The following is a 17,886-nucleotide window of genomic DNA, read 5'->3' as shown; positions in this document are numbered from 1 at the left end:
CGAAAAGCCTTGAGGTTTCCCTATGGCTTTATTATTCTAATTACAAATGAACCTCTCTCTCTCTCTCTCTCTCTCTCATACGAACATAAGAATTATGATCTTTGAGATGAAAAATATGTTCGGAGACCATTTTATAATGCTTTCATCCTTCTCATTCGTTTTAACCTAAATTTTCTAACCTTCATAAAGGAGTTCTCATTCGGTGATCAAAATTCCCTATATTTTCAAAACCTAAAAAGCCTTAAAAGTACGAAATTACTATAACTTTATCTTCATATCGTTATGTAAGTAGATAATTATATTATAATTTTTTTTTTCAACTGTATAGTAAGTGACAAAAAATAAAAATATACGATAGTTCTCAAAAATAAATATTTTTTTCGATTTTAAAAACTATTTCATATATAATTATAGTTCTCAAAAATCTGAATCTCATGATTCGAGAGCCAATCATCGTGAAGGTTGCTGTTGTTGGATGATATCTCACCAAATACTAGTACTTATTATTATTTTTATATGACATATAAATTAATTATAGCTTTGCTAGTTGGCTAAAAGATATAAAAATAATTAAGTAGGAATAAAATGTATATATATATTATATATTATATTATATATTAGGGTTATGGGTTATGATTCATAAGCTGTAAACAGCTTATATATTCTGCCAGTTGCTGCCATACAAGATATCATCTTCACATCTTTTATATTTTATATTTTATATTTTATATTAATCATTGATAGCATCTGCAAACCTTCAAATGTATATGATCACGAGATTGAGAGGCTAATTGACTTAGAATTAATTTTAATTATTTCTGCTAAATTCTCACTGAGAATATACCAACTGCATTTTCCCTCATTTAAATATTCAACTCCCTACCAAATATAATATAATATAATAATATAATGTTTATCAAACAACTATATGTAATAATTATATTAATATTTAAAAAACTGGGTTTTTTTTTTTTCATCGATAAATAAGTTGGGAAAATTCGATATATACAGCAGCTCCATAGATTATATATATATATATAGACTATATGACGGTGTGATTATCATATAAAATCGCTATTGTTGAAGTCAAAGTCATACATTGATTTGTAATTTTGAACGTTTACTAATTTGCATCTGGTCCATCACCATGTTTTTTCTTCTACAGATTCAAGCGTCGACTTTGTTTTTATATCTTCTGAACTAGTATATATGTATATATATCTATATATGTATATATGTATATATATATATATATATATATGAAAATGTGAGTACCATGCATAGCTAAGAATTTATTAATCGATTAAACACTATTTAAATCTATGTTATTTCTTATGAAATTTCCATTTGCTAAAAAATGTTGTTACAAATTTAGATGATAAAAACTTGGGTACATATGGTTTTATTGATCATGAAATTTGAATTTATAATAATTAAAATTATATATCTGATTTTTTTTCTTACAATTAAATATATGTGGTTTAATTTTTATTATTTCAATAAAAATATTTATAAATTGTTGACGTTTTGGAATTTTTTGTACAAGTCGTTGGGAATGTTTTACAAGATGACTCGGAGTTTTTGACTTGAAGGATTCTATGATTGTGTCGACACTCGAAATGTTTTCTACGCTGATGTTGTCGGTGTTCTCGAAAATACTACAAATTTATCTTATACGGAAATTCGATTAAAGTTATTTCAGCAAGGTATAATATATTATTATTTTTTAATTTACTTAATTTTGTAAGAATAAAAAAATAAATGTACGTAATTAAATTTTAGTTAGTGGGTATTTTAGTCTTTTTCTATTTTCAATAAGATGGAAAAAAATTATTTACGATTCTAAATTAATAAAAATTTATACGTAAAATCTCCGTAATAATAAATATATTAGAGGTAAAAGAAAAGATGATAAAAAATAATTTTAAGTTTATAAAATATTGAATTCCATCCCTTATCACTTTAGTCATTAAATTTTAATACTACATATTGACTATAAGATAATTTATTATTATCAAGTAAAATTTTGTAATTATATTTAAATATATAAATATAAACAACTATATAATGATAAATATATTTATTAAAATATAAGATCAAATAAAACTTTGGTTAATTTCATGAAAGATTAATGAAATTAATAAGATTAAATAATCTATGGTTAATTAAAAAAAAAAAACTATCAACAATAAATTTTTATAATTAAAATATTTTTTCTTATTATTTTATTTTATATATCCAAACACGGCGTCGTTTTTACGCCCATATTGTTGCTATTGAAACCAAAGAATGCTGTAAACTATACGATAGAAGATTGATGGTTTTTTTTTTCTTGTTTTTGATTTTCTTATTTATTTATTTTTATTAATGTTCTTTAATTTTTAGTTTGTTTTTTTCTCTTTTCCATTTCATTTTTAGTTTTTAGTTATAAATTTCTGTTTTAATTATTTATCTCACTTTTTTGTTCACCTTATTATTTATTTAATTTATATTTTTTACGTACATTACTTATAATTTTATCGTTTAATTTTTAAAAATTTTAATTTTTTATTATTATTAAGATAATTGTTTAAAGGTATTTCAATCTAAGTGCATAAAGAAATAAGACATTTGGTATTGAATGACCAACAAAAGGTGTTCGGTGACATAATGCATGTATGATGAAATACACGAGAAAAGTTATTAGTTAAAATAATCTCACTATCATTAGTAACGAACATTTTTTCGTGACCAAATATTTTGAAGAAACTTTTACTATTAATAATTACGTGGCTGGTAAATTACTATTATAGTTGTTAAAAGGTCGATAGTTAAAAAAAATATGATTAAAATATAGATAGTCATCATTGACTCGTACTCTTTCATTTCGGTTTTGTTATCCATCAGCTACAAAGGTCTTTTCATTGTAAATTATTTTTCAATAATTATTTGGTTCTTTTATTAGTTTAATAATGATTAAAAGATATTAATGAAAAAATATTTAATAAAATAGCAGTCGCTAACTCCTTATTCATGAATAATAATAAGTCTTTAGAATTAGTGTTAAATCTCATATTTTCTTATTTCCTTATGGTTTCTTGCTAAAATGACTAAGTTGGACTTGAGTCAACCCCAAGACAATACTCTAGTTCGTTGTGTATTCATTTTCTTACGTTATCATTGGCAACCAGACGTCATCGTGTATTTGCATGTTATCAACTAATGTCGCTTTTCACGTTATCTTAGCAAGTAACCGATATAAACCATGTTTCGCCTCAACTGACATAAATTCTACTTATTAAACATTTTATTAACAAAAATAATGCAATTTATTATGAACTATATGTTTTTTTATGAATAATTATTTATTTTAATTCATTCAAGTATGGTAAAAAATTTTAGGGACTCTTAAAAGAAAATTTCGACTGTTATGAAGATTTATGAAATTTAATATTTTATTCATTCAAGATTTATGAAATTTATCTTATTGATCACTCGTTTGCTTGATATGAAAGAAATGTATACGAACTTGTTAGATAATATATTTACTAAACTAACTTGTACGGATTTCTAGTATCAAAAATTACTTTTTTTCAAACTTAAGATATTCATCATGAAAGTTATCCAAATAAGTTTTGAACTTGATACGACCACCATTATCTTATAAGTGTATTATTAACATATTATATAGAGATAAGTATTTATTATTAAATATTATTTAAGGCTCATGATGGTGAATGATTACAAACAGAATACTTATATCTCTTTAGTAAATGAGTATGTGTTTTATATTATTGAGAATACTTAATCAATAAAGTTCTTTTAGATAAAAAAAAAAGTATCATTAATTAGAATGTATTTTTAATAGATCAATAAAATTAAGCTAACTAATTACAGTACATGAAAACAAATGACATGAAGTCGAACATACATACATACTTCATTTTTCTTCGGAATATAACACGATAGAAGAATTGGCTTCATGGTAACTATTCATAAAAAAAATTTGCATTAATACGAGATGAATCGTTGTCGTTGTCTTACAATTTATATATTATTAATGTTACCAACGAACATCATTTACACGTAGAGTTTTATGTTGATGAATTATATTTAGAAGATTTATTAGGGTAGGCCACAGGTTTGCTATGAGATTAGAAATTTTCACTTTCTTCGTATACTGAGAAAAACCTAATTGTAATAAACAATTCTTCGTATAATATTTGCGTATATGAATTTACAATAAGTTGTTATGTTCTATTTTAGTGTCGATATACAATATCGAGCCTAAAATATCATGCACGTGTAAAAAGTATATTTATATAGAATTAAAGAAATTATTCACAATAATTCATTCGATAACATTAAATCAAGCACGAATTAGTCAAATTAATCATATAATAAAATAATTTATATACACCTATTACATGAAATTAAGTTTCAGTACAAAAATAAATTTAAATTCAAACTTCATCAAGTATTCTAGGTGTGTTTATAAGTGTGTATGTGTGTGTGTATATATATATATATATGTGTGTTGAAACATAGAAAATTAATGGGTGTGTTATAAAAGTTGTATATATTCTATATTTTTCTTTTAATAACATCATTATCATCAACTAACCACAACAATAATGATGATATTTAATACATGTAAAACATGATGTGATGAACATGAAGAAGAAAAACTTCATGATGAATATGATTGCTAAACTGTTTGTAGTTGAATGCCAAATCAGGGAAGATGCATGATGACATGGAAAATTTAGTTTACAACTGCTGCTTACCTAATATCATGTCAGCCAGGTGTCAGATGTTTAAGCCACTGCCATCATCACCATCATCACCATCATCACCATCATCATCATCATCATCATCATCATCATCATCATCTTGATTCATGGGTCTCAATTGGTTTAGGTGATGACATAGCCCCTTCAACTTAAAATCATGTTATCTAATTTCAGATTATCTAATTTAATCAAACATATCTATTTTCTTAATTTTTATAATGTTATTCAATTTTGTTCTTTCTAAATATATATATATATATATATATATATATACATATTTAAAAAAATTTAATTATCATAAATTATTATTTTTTTAATAAAAATTAATGATTCTATTATTTTTGGTAACTATGTTCTATAAAATTTTAATTATTTATACTTTTTAAATAAATTAATTAGCTTCAACCTCATATAAATGAACCCATCTAATAAAAAAATAATTATTTGAATAAATTATAAATTACTACTTTGTAAAAGATAAAGTGTCACCTACACATATATGTATATGTATATAGTTAAATGTGACAAAAAATCATGTTATACTAATTTTTTATTTTAAAAAAATGATTGGTATTTGAAAACTGACATAAATAAAATATTAAATTAATGATTTATGAATCAAAACTAATTAATAATTTTTTAATAAATATATGCATATATGATTTTCGACCCCTATATATATATATTATATAAAATAATATTCATTACGTGAAATATATATATATATATAATTATTTAAAAAAATAATAAACAAATGAAGAAGAAAAATAATAAACGAGTCAAAAAGTTGTAACGGATACGATTCCTCAGTAGTAATCTACTCCCGTCCGGGCTCGAACAGCATATCCCATAATTATTCCAGTTGCTAAAAATATCAGCTTCCCGTAATGACTAATTTACCCTCACTCAATTTTCAAAATTACGTATATGTCCTCCATCCCCGTCATCTTCCCACGTTACACTAGCTTCTAGAAGAATTATTCACTCGCTCTTTATATATATATATATATATATATATATACACGAAAATAAAATAAAAATATATTCGGATGAAATAAGAAAAAAAATTAGATATTAATATAAATTCTTATATCTGAATTTTTAGTCAATTAATTAATCTTTAAATAACTAAATTAGAGCAATATATAAATATATATGAATTTCTTATAAATTATGTTCAATACTTTTGTTTTTCTATATTATAAATACAATTCTTATAAATTATGTATAATAAGAAAAAAATTTATAAATAAAGTTTATCAATTTCTTATAAAATAGATAATTAAATACTAAATTTATATAACATATATATATATATATATACATGTACATACATATATAAATTCGGACCTCCTTCAAGCTTCCTCTTTCAAATTTCTTCAGGCACGTGGTACCTTCTTCTTCAGTCAAACCTGAATCTGTGGTGTCATCGGCAACTCTGCATGTCAGCAGCTAGCCGCGGACTCAACGGTTCGGCCCTCTTCTTGCTTTTCTCACGCACGCTACCCTCCCTCTTTGGCCTGGTACGCAACTGCAGCGCCCGTCCGCTGGTTCGGCAGCCAACCAGCAGCCAGCCTTCCTCTCGCGCCTTTGATGCTCCGCTCTTTTTTCGATACGTGGAAAGCATATAATCATTCTTAAAGTAATTTTCAAATTTAAATAATAAATTTTAAAATTTATCAAATTTGATAGAATTTAAATGCATTTAAAATTAGTAACAATCTCGATATTTTACGGTTAAAAAAAATATATATATATATAATTATAGATAAAATTACATAGAAATTTTGAATTTATTTTAAATTTCATTCTGAACCGAATATTTATTAATTTTTAAATTAAATTGATTTTTTTAAAAATAATTAAAATTTCAAATTTGTTTAGTATAAAATTGAGTGAGCGAGCACAACTAAGGGCAATAATTAATGCAATTAATTAAGGTTCTACGAGTTATGCAGAGGCAATTATTCCCTTACCCTTTTTAATTATTTTATTAATTAGCTTCATTTACAATCCTGTAACCGATTGTAATTTGGCAAATTTTCCTATTGGTTTCTCACCAACCAAACAGGAATCTCGAGCAAAAATCACTTCTCGGAAATTTTTTTAAAATAAAAAATAAAGGAAATTTGTTTCCATCATTTTCTCAAAAGCTTAAACGTTTTCTCGCTGATCACCGCTTGAGACCCTACGGACAGCTGTCAGATCGATCTAGTCTTTGGCCATGAGTCATTTCCATTTCCCAACACTTTCTCGGCAGCCAAACACATAATTTTTTTTTTTCTCAGAAAAAGGGAAAAAATCGGGGGAAAAGAAAAAGTAACAAGTAATTTTTTCATGTCTCCATTTCTGTTCCACTCTTCTTTACACCGAGCAACTGAAAAAATATATATGTTTAAAAAATAAAATAAAATAAAATAAAAAAGAAAAAGCCTGGAAAAATTCTCTGTTTTCTCCTTGCCTTCTTTGATCAGAAAAAAGAAGATCGCAGGAGTATATTTACAAGAGAATTAAAAAACGAGATCGTTTTCGTTTTCTTGTCTACATTACCCCAAATACACATATACGTATAACATACGATGGAAATTAAGCCAAGATCTAAGTTAAAAATGGCGGTTACGAACTCAGAAAAACTCATCGGAGAAGGAAGCGAGTAGATCCTGGAGGTCACGTGACTCAAGGCCACGACTGAGAGATTCCATGACTCGCTCGAACATCAGCACGTGACAGGGGATGTGGAGGACACCTTTCTGCTCGTAGCCGTACTCCTGAGCCGACTTGTTGAGCAAGCCGACGAACACCGGATGGTTGAGAAGCTCCGCGCTAACAACGAACCGCTCCATCTCGTCTCCGACGTAGACAGGAACGTGTCCTTCAGGTACCGCGGGCTTCTTTTGAGCGGCTGACCGGCGCGTAGGTCGCAAGATAGCGGATCGGAAGGAGTCGGCTCGGCGAGGACGACGGGCGTAGGAGTCGGATCGGAGTAAGCTGTAGTTGGAGGAGTCGGCGACTCGGGAGAGACGGCGGATGAGCTGCTTCATTCGTTCCTTGACGGAGACAACGCCGGAGCCCTCTATGGTTCCGAGTGGAGGAATCTGATGGAGCTTGAAAGAGGAGGAGAAGGAGAAAGTGAGAGTGAAGAAGAGTTTGGGAGAGGAAGGAGAAGACAGGGGAGGTGAGGTGGGTGTGAGTGAAGGAATTTGTATTATATAAAGGCGGAGAGAGAGAGAGAGAAGATACACATGGAAAGGTGATGAAGAGAGAGAAAGTGAAGGAAGTTGAGAGGTACAGGTAGGAGTACTTGACAGGTACAATTAGCAAGAAATTTCTCTTTAAGTAAAAATATAAAATTATATATTTTTTTACTTTTTTTTAAATTATTTTAGTAATTAATTCGTATATTTCCATTTGCGGGTGTCTTTCGCCCGCTCTCCTAAACGGGTCGGGTCAACTACTTCACTATATATTTTCTTTTTGTTGAATTTTCTATATTTTACCAACGATTTTATTTATTTTTTTTTTTTACTATTTTACCATAATTCAAACATTTACTAATTTATTTCTTCTTCTTCTTTTTCTTTTTCTTTTTCTTTTTCTTACACCTTGGAATCATCAACTTTGGAAATTTCATGCACGTTTTTACACCCTTTTTTCATATCTTTGCTCCGTGGAAAATTTAGTAAATAATAAATAAATATAAAAAAAAACTTTTAAGTTCTTAAAAATTTAAGTTTTTTAATTTATTATTAATTAAAAATTTTATATTTTATTTAAAAATTACAAATTTAAACTTCAGTTATTATTTTATAAATATTTTATTATCGACATATTTAATCTACGATTATTTAATTTATTAGTATATAAATAATATTATGATGATTAAATTAGATTTAACCCAATAAAACATGATTTATTTAAACGAAATAAACAATATGTAATGATTATATTTTTTTACTTTAACTAAAGATGATAAGATAAAAATTCAACATAACATTTTCAAAATGGGTGATTGAATAACAACTTCATATATATTTCGAGTTTATAAGTATTATACTAATAAAATAGAATCATCGGTTACGAATGATTATTCAATTGATAGTACATAAAAAAAAAAATTTTGATTTAGTTCTTAATTATCTTAAGAACAATTAAAAAAAAGTTGATTAAGAAAATAATACCAATTAATTAATGCATGTAACTGAAATTTTTGAATGATTTTAGGAAGAAAAAAATAAAAAAATGACTTTTTTTTTAAAGAAAAAATTGGTAAAATAATAAAAGATAATTACTAATGATGATACGCCATGGATTTTTATTTGATATGATACCTAAAATATATTTGTTATAATTAATTTATTATTCTAATTAATAAACTATTAATTAATTAATAATTAAGATGAATTTATATGTATTTTAGTTTTAACTTTATTAAATTAGATAAGATCATAGTCAAAAGTTACTCACTCCGCAGCCCTTTTCCAAATTAGCTTTTCGGCTAAAAAGGCAAAATTAGGGGCTATTATTTATATAATAAATTATACCAAAGAAGTTATGTAATGTTTATGTTAATGAATTTGGATTAAAGGGGTGGTTCTAAAAAATTAGACTAATTCAGAATTAATCACATGCAATACTTGGTTTTATTTTGACTTATCATCCACTCGGCATCATTTATAATAATTTTATTATTTTATAAAATTTTTGTAACGATTTTGAAAATTTATAAGGTGATAAATTATAAATTTAGTGTAAAAACGAAATAAATAGTTATAGTTTACATTCTTTACACAATAATTTAGATTACCCAATATGATTACGGAATAATTATTTTAAAAGAAATAATAAAAAATTAAAGAAATAAACATAAAATAAGCAACTGGGTATCCTACTCGCAACTCTGTTACGGATCAAGTTCTGGATCATGGTCCTATTGATCTGAAATGTTTAATAAAAGAACGAGTTACACTAGTTCAGTAAGAATATTACGGTACTCACCAACACATAAATGAATGTTGTTAGAAATCATCGAAAAACTTAATGGAGCTCTTAATTTAAGTAAATTCGTTTGTCATAAATAAAATCATTTACCACATACTTACTGTAGCGAGATTTCAAAAAATAACTTATAGAGTCAATAACATAATATATACCATAATTCCATATACAATCAATCGGAACAATAACCTTCCATTTTGTCAGTATACTGGTATCAATGGATATCCATAGAGATATTCACATTACGCGTGAACCCTCTTTGAACATTTTTAATTAAGGGTCAGTCTTCATACTCCGTCCGGTATAAGCGTAAAAAAATATCATTCCTCAATACCCTGTCCGGTATAAGGGTGAAACAGGCCGTCTCCATACCCCATCCGGTATGAGAGCCAAATTACCAAACCTCGATATCCCGTTCGGTATGAAGCAACGTTCAAGATAGGGTTCTCTATGTACCCGGTCCATCCATCATATTTCAGGATATCCAGTAAAACTGTCGTTCATCCATCTACTTAATCAAATAATTTTCTATTTACCTTTAGTTTTCAATTTCTCAATTACACCGTAATCATATAAAACAAGTAATACATGCATCAAAGGAATACAATTGCATCATCATAATTATTTCAGTGTATTATCATGCATTCGAAAGCTGTAAAATTAGTTAAACATATAAAATAATAATAAATAACCGATTCCGGCTCTATTAGTAATCGGTAATTAATTATGAATATTTTCTAAGTTTCATAAAATACTATATTATTTAGAATTAAACTTCAATTCTATAACAATGAATAAGGTGAGAGATCATTGAAATGACGGTCCGCACACTTGAGGATACGCTCCGACCTTGTGTTCTTGACTTCGATGGTCATTAGGATGATCATTTACTCCTAATAGAGTTCGTCTACAATAACAAGTATCAAACAAGTATTGACATGGTTCCGTATGAAGCGTTGGATGATCATTTCTCGTAGCTTTATTGGGTAATCTGAATTATTATGTAAGAAATGTAAATTTTAACTATTTATTTTGTTTACGCACTAAATTTATAATTTATCACTTTTTGAGTTTACAGGATTGTTACAATTTTATTTGTAAATTTGTATTAAAAATAACATTAGTTTAATTTCTTAATTTCATAAAACAAAATATAAATTAAATAAAAATTTGAATAAACTTCACAATTTCAAACCCATTTAATTTCTTATTTAACCCAAATCAAATATTTCGTATTATTCTACAAATACATAATTGTGAAATTGAAAATACTAGCAAATTTTAATTCAAAAATATGTGATAGTAGGTTGAGTTGTCCAATAAATATATAAACTAATAGATATTTTTTTACTTGACCGATGTGAGACTACATTGATTTTCCTTAATATTCTACATTACATGAAGCATGTATGTATGGATACAAAAACCAAATAAATTAACAAGTATGACCAAACTATGAGATAGATTTAATTGTAATTTCATAGTAGAATTTAACATAAATTAGTATTATATTAAGAGGAATTGTACAAATGCCTCTTTCTTTAATAACAGGAGCCTTAAAAAAAGACTTATTAAAGAATCACGAGGAATTAAGAATATCAACAACATAAAAAAATAATAAAATTAATTTGGTGGTACTTTTGCTCTAATTTGGCCATAGAAGTGTTTAAAATTAAATTCCGAGCAAATAGAGAAATTTTTACCTATTTTGGCGGTCAAAAGTGGCTCCGGTGCGGCGGAGGGTGATGGCAGCTTTCATTCTCGTCAGTTGAGTCTTCTTCTCTGGCGAGGGTGTCTGGCGGCTAGGGTTAGAGTTTAGTGTGAATAGAGTTATTTATATCAGCCACTATTTAATCTACGTCGTCAATCGCGTTTGATATGAACTGTCCGATCACGATTAAATAGGGAGTGAATCTGTACCGTCCGATCGCGTTTAAATAGGAAGTAAATCTGGACTGTTGATCGTGTTTAAATTTGACCGTTCGTTCGCATTTGGAGAGAGAATCCATCCGGACTGTTCGTATGCGCGGGAGCGAATCTGGACCGTCCGATCGCAGGCGCGCGGATCGCTAATGTGGCCTCTTGCGTGAGACCGCGTAAGTCTTCCTTGCTACGTGGTGCGCTCCGGTTCGTCAAGGTTTCTGATTGGGCGTCTTACGTTGTACAACTTTTTTAAATTATAATTTGATATCTAGTTTTCGATTTTTTTTAAAAAAAAATACTCATGAAACCCAAATTTTTACTTTTTTTTTTTTAAATTATTTTTAATTTCATTTTTTTTCTTTTTTTTTTCTTTTTACATTAAATTAAAATTAAAAAATTATATTTATAAATTAATTTGGTATTACATTTTTATTTAGGTAAAATAACATAAAAATTTTACGTGTATATTTATTTATTATTTATCTTATTCTCACTACACCAAACAAAAAATAAATACAAACTTTATTTTTATATAATAATCATGTTGTGCGTGCAACATTTCTCCATTATTAAGAATAAACACATGAGATTTACTGCTTCAATTAAAAAAAGTTAACAACCGATTAATTATTTTTTTAATTGCATTTTTGGTAAATCTATTTATTTATTTATTTATTTGAGAACTTGAGTTCAAGTTATGTGTGAAATTTTAATTAAAAAATATTTAAATTACCTTTTAATTTTTGAGACATAAAAATCGTACAATGAACGCCGTGATTACCGGACACCTGTCTCTTTCCATCCGTAGTACACTTCCGTGACTCCGAATTCCCCTTTTACGCCTTTTTTTAAAAATAAATCAGTTATCTTATCCTTTACTCGCGCGTGACCTAACTCCCCCAAACCAAAACTGTCATTTCGTTGGTATTCATATGCGCGCGTCTCGGTACTGCGAGTGGACAATCAGATCTTTTAATTTTTGTAAAAGATAAAATTAAAAAGTGAAGAAATGAGTCAGAAATTAATTTAAAAAAAAAAAAAAAGAAATAAGAGAGAGTGACGTGGGTGTTTCTTGTTTTTAAGGGAATTTGCAGAAAAAAGAGGCGAAGTTGGCGATGAATCAAACCCCACACCTCACGTCTTCCTTTACACATATATGCTGAAGGTTTATATATATATATATATATATATAAATAATGAGATATATATATATATATATGTATAAAAGCAGATATAATTAGTAAAATTAAAACCCATTAATTTTAATTATTTAATTTTTAATTTTATTCTTATTTCTCATCGTCACTATAAAAATTCAAAATGTTACGCATTTATTTAAAATATTTATCGCAAGACGAACATATTTATTTTATTATAGATTCAAGTACGCTTCCGTGTTTATTTTTTTTAATTCAATACGAAATTTATTTATAATTTTATGTTTCGATATAGTTTAATTTAATTCTAATATTTACAACTCTATCATTACAAAATGAGTTAAATTCTATCCATTTTAAACTAAATATTATAAGCGAATCACCTATAATTAATAATATAATAATAAAATAATAAATTTAAATATAATACAAAATTTTGATTAATAAATTATTGTTTTAGTAATCACACCAATTTTATTAATTTTAAAAAGTCTACTTCCGGATTGCTTGTTAATAAATATTAATTTATTATAATTTGAGTCAAATCAATGGAGCAAATTGGCAAATATTACATTAAAAAATTTGGCCCATGGTCAATAATACATAGTTAATTACAATTTTATTGTAATATTTATTATAGTTATATTAAAGTTTGGATGGAATAAAATTATAATAATCTACAAATCGATTATTATAGTACAATATTCAATTATAATCTAAAGTATATATTATATATATATATATATAATTCATGTATTTTACATTTGTTCAAAATGTAATTAATACAAAGTAGCTAATAGAAAGTAATGGAGTAGGAATGTTGGTGATCAAGTTTTATATATATGTTTTTTAAGTATATAATAATTGGGTAGATATATAATTCCTATAGTTATCCGTTAATACAATATATATATAATATTCTTGAAGGTATAAACGCCCTAATTGCATATATAATTATATATGTATATATATGTATGTATGTATATATGTATGCCATGTGAGTGCTGAGGTTGTTTAATGATTGGTGAGTTAGAAGTAGCTTCACACTTCATAGCTGTCGTAAACGCGATATAACACAAACGCCTAAGATCTCCATCAACTCATATTATAATTATTTACTCCCTCCAATTCAACACTTGTGTAATAATTCACCGTCAATAATTAATATTTATATAATAATAAATTATTAATTAATTTATATTTACGAACAATTTTCTTCTAAAGAAAAATTAATTACCATTATTATTATTTTTTATAATATATATATATATTAAATTATAATACGATAGAAATAATTTTTAAATAATAATATATATTAAAATATAACTCTTCACAATCTCTTAAAAATACGAGAAAGATATTATAATTATTTAACTAAAGATCACTTGATTATAAACAAAAATATAATAATTTTCGTATTGTAATTATAAAAGTAATATATTAATAAAAATATTAATAAGAATACGTGAATATATTTGTTGATCACGTTTATTATTAATTAAAATATAATACCCTTTTATTTATTTATTAGTAAGATATATAATTTAAGTTAAATTTTATATACTCTATTTAGGTACTGAATTTAAATCTTATTAAGGATATAGAATTTATAATTTTGTAAGTAATATATACCGACAGTGATTGATTTATAATATTTAATTTAGTGAGATTAATATCTTAATTTATTAGTACGTTATTAGAATTATAATGATGAATATAAGTTTAGACCCAGTAAATTACGATGTATTTGGAACCCAAAAAAAACAAAAAAAAAAAAAGACTTAGACCCAACTTTTTGCTATTTGAAAAATAAGATATATATATATATATAATATAACATGTTGAAAATTGTTTGTATTATTATTACATTAGTCTAAAGTCTTATCCCTTCGGTTACACAACAATAATTTACAATTAATTAGTACTAATGAACGAATTAATTAATCGATCGATCGTTAACCCTTTGAACAATGCGTTTACTTAATTAACTAATTAGGTCATAGCTAGATAGAAGTTTCTTAATATTCAAATTAATTTTGGGGGGGGAGAGGGGTTTATTAATGCATGATTATTCTCTTTGACCATTTTATTAGTAATCAACATTTTAGAAATACAATACGATCCATACCCCACCTCCTACCATTTCTATTATTAATTATTAATAATTATTTTTGTACAAACAAAAATAATTACCTTATTTAATTTATAATTAAATATATGATGAAAGCTACATGAATTTTTGCCTTGCAAGACATACTTTGTTGCTACTACAAGTTTCTCTTTGGCTCTCTAAGTACAAACTATATAATAATTCATATTTATATATATATACTTTTTTAGTTTACACGAGAATGAATATTTATCTATAACTATAAGTATTTGTTTGTTTTTTTTTTATTTTTTAATATTGTAAGAGATATTGTTTTTAGCTTTATACCCATTTAAATTTTTACATCTAAAATTAACTATAATATACTTTTTTTTTTGAGTATAATGTTATATATCGATTTTATATGTTAGGTAAGAGTCAAAATTTATATATATTTAAAATTATTATTATTATTTTTTAAAAAATTTTGGGATAAAACTTTTTTCTTTTGGGTTTTATACCCATTTATATTTAGGATTAAAATCAACTACAATATACTTTTTTTTTTTAGCATAATGTTATATATCGATTTTATGTTAGGTAAGAATATAAATTTATATATAATTAAAAGTTTTTTTTTTTTTTTAAATTTGGGATAAACTTTTTTCTTTTGGGTTTTATACCCATTTATATTTATGCAAATTTCATAAAAGAGAGAATAATATTAAATAATAATATGTATATATATATATATATATATGTAAGAAGGGAGGAGGGTGAGGAGGAAGGACCACAAAGGAAGGCGAAAACAGCTTTTAAAGTGGAAATGTTGTCATAAAGAACGCCTTTCCAACTCTAAATGCCGTACGATCCATTCGTACATTATTTCCAACCGACTTTTTCTTCTGCCTCTTTATTTATTTATTAATTATAATAATTAATTAAATATACGGAAAAAGACCAAAGACCAAAAACCAAATGTATACGTACATGTATACATACATATCATATATACACATATACATATATATATTAATTTAAGAATCTCATCTGACCAAAAGACTGAGGACATGACATGGAAATTCACTCACTATTAAACAGTGGGCCCCACTTCACAACTTGCACCTCCATTTCTGGTATTTATTTATTTATTTATTATTTTATTGAATTCAAGTCTTCTCTTTCAATTTCAACTATATTATCTTGTACGGACGAAGCCTCTAGAAATAGTTGGGTCTGTGAAAATATTTCTACTATATTTATATATACAGCAAAATATGTGCATATATATAATTTTAATTGCAATGCACCGTTTCTAGTCTAAAATATTTCTATGATCAAATACGAAAATTTCATTCTAAATCAGTCGTACACATAAAAATACTATCACAATCTATTATTCAAAGTCAAAGATAAACGTACAACGATACATGTAATATCACAGTAAAATATAAATTCATACACTCCAAGTAGACATATTATCTATACTACTACGAGCTTTTACACACTTAATTCCGTCAATAAATAATTCAACTATTTATTACATACAGTTATCAGTTTAAACTTCAATTAGTATATAAATTTTGATACTTTACAAATATATTATGTGTGTAATATTTAAAGATAATGTAAAAAATTAATGATACGAGTTTATAAAAAAATTAGGGTGTGTTTTCGTCAGTTTAAAAATTTTATTTTATTTTATGAATATAACAGACAGTCGTTTAAGTTGATTTAATTTGGTACTTATTGTTGTTATTTTCTCTAATGACTGCTAATAAAATCTAAGACAAATTATTATTTTTGAGTTTCGAATATTTGGTACTCTGTTAGAATTCGATATTTAACTATTTTTATTTATTATAAATATATAGTTTTTTTTATTTCTTAATGAAAAAAGGTAAAATAATTAAAAATAATAATTTTAGCTAATTAATTATATTAATTTATTAGGTTAATTAAAATCATTATTTTGAACAATTTTTAAAGTATTCAATTATGACCTAATCATTTTAATTTCTTTTTATGAAAAATACATACATTTAAAATAAAAAAATATTAAAAATAAAATTAAAATAAGTTCAAAATGATCGAAATTAATTTTATAATTTATCTTAAAATTTATGTTCATATTTAAAAAACATCTCTTCAAAATATTACGGGTGATCGTGAAAATTAAAGTTAGCGAAAATGATATAATTTAAAGTAAAATATATATTATAAGACATTTTAGAATCATAAATTTAGTGACAAATTTTGAAAATATTTTAATTATAATTATGAGATCTATCAAATTAATATAAAATAAATTTATTTATTTATTTGTTCTTCTTAATACCGTGTGAACCCCATGGGATCCTCATTCACGAAGCAAGGCATGAAACAAGCATTTTCGGTTGTCTTCATCAACTGTTTATATATAGACACCCTAACCATATATATACATATATATATATATATATATATATAAACAATATTAGACAATTCATCGACAGTTTTTCTTTCCCACAAAACTCAAATTTTAATATATCTATATATATATATACATGTATATATGTGTATTTTAATTTTCTGACTTGATTTTAGTTTTTATGTCTACATATATATATATATATATAAATATGTATATATAAATATATGGTTGCTTTTCACAGTCTTCCTAAAGATACATATATATTATGTAATTCCCATGCATAATACGATAAAAGATTGTGTATGGTCAAGTTGTGGTGCAACATCATTAAATATTTCATATTTTATAATGATATAAAATATATATATATATATTATATAAAATTCATATTATAGATTTGAAAAGACATGCCTTTATATCATTATCTTTGCTTTTACGTACGAAATTTCTTTAAAATAAAATAAAATAAATTTTCACAATACATTAATTTTTTAATACAATATATTATACGATCAATTTGTATTATGTAAGATTTAA

At 25.5% G+C, this 17,886-nt stretch overlaps 1 protein-coding gene across 1 annotated transcript; it reads right to left on the bottom strand.

The window, feature by feature from the left end:
- Window positions 1–7,092: 7,092 nt before the first annotated feature.
- Window positions 7,093–8,031, bottom strand: LOC110806921 (auxin-responsive protein SAUR72). The gene has a single exon (XM_022031916.2). It carries the CDS (start codon window positions 7,811–7,813, stop codon window positions 7,397–7,399), a length of 417 nt encoding a protein of 138 aa, XP_021887608.1. The 5' UTR covers window positions 7,814–8,031; the 3' UTR covers window positions 7,093–7,396.
- Between the last annotated feature and the right edge of the window lie 9,855 nt (window positions 8,032–17,886).

This window comes from Carica papaya, chromosome 5 (genome assembly GCF_054855325.1).
Source record: "Carica papaya isolate Zhongbai chromosome 5, ASM5485532v1, whole genome shotgun sequence".
Lineage (NCBI taxonomy): Eukaryota > Viridiplantae > Streptophyta > Magnoliopsida > Brassicales > Caricaceae > Carica > Carica papaya.
The sequence above is the reverse complement of the archived record's forward strand: the minus strand, read 5'-3'. Positions and strand labels throughout refer to the sequence as shown.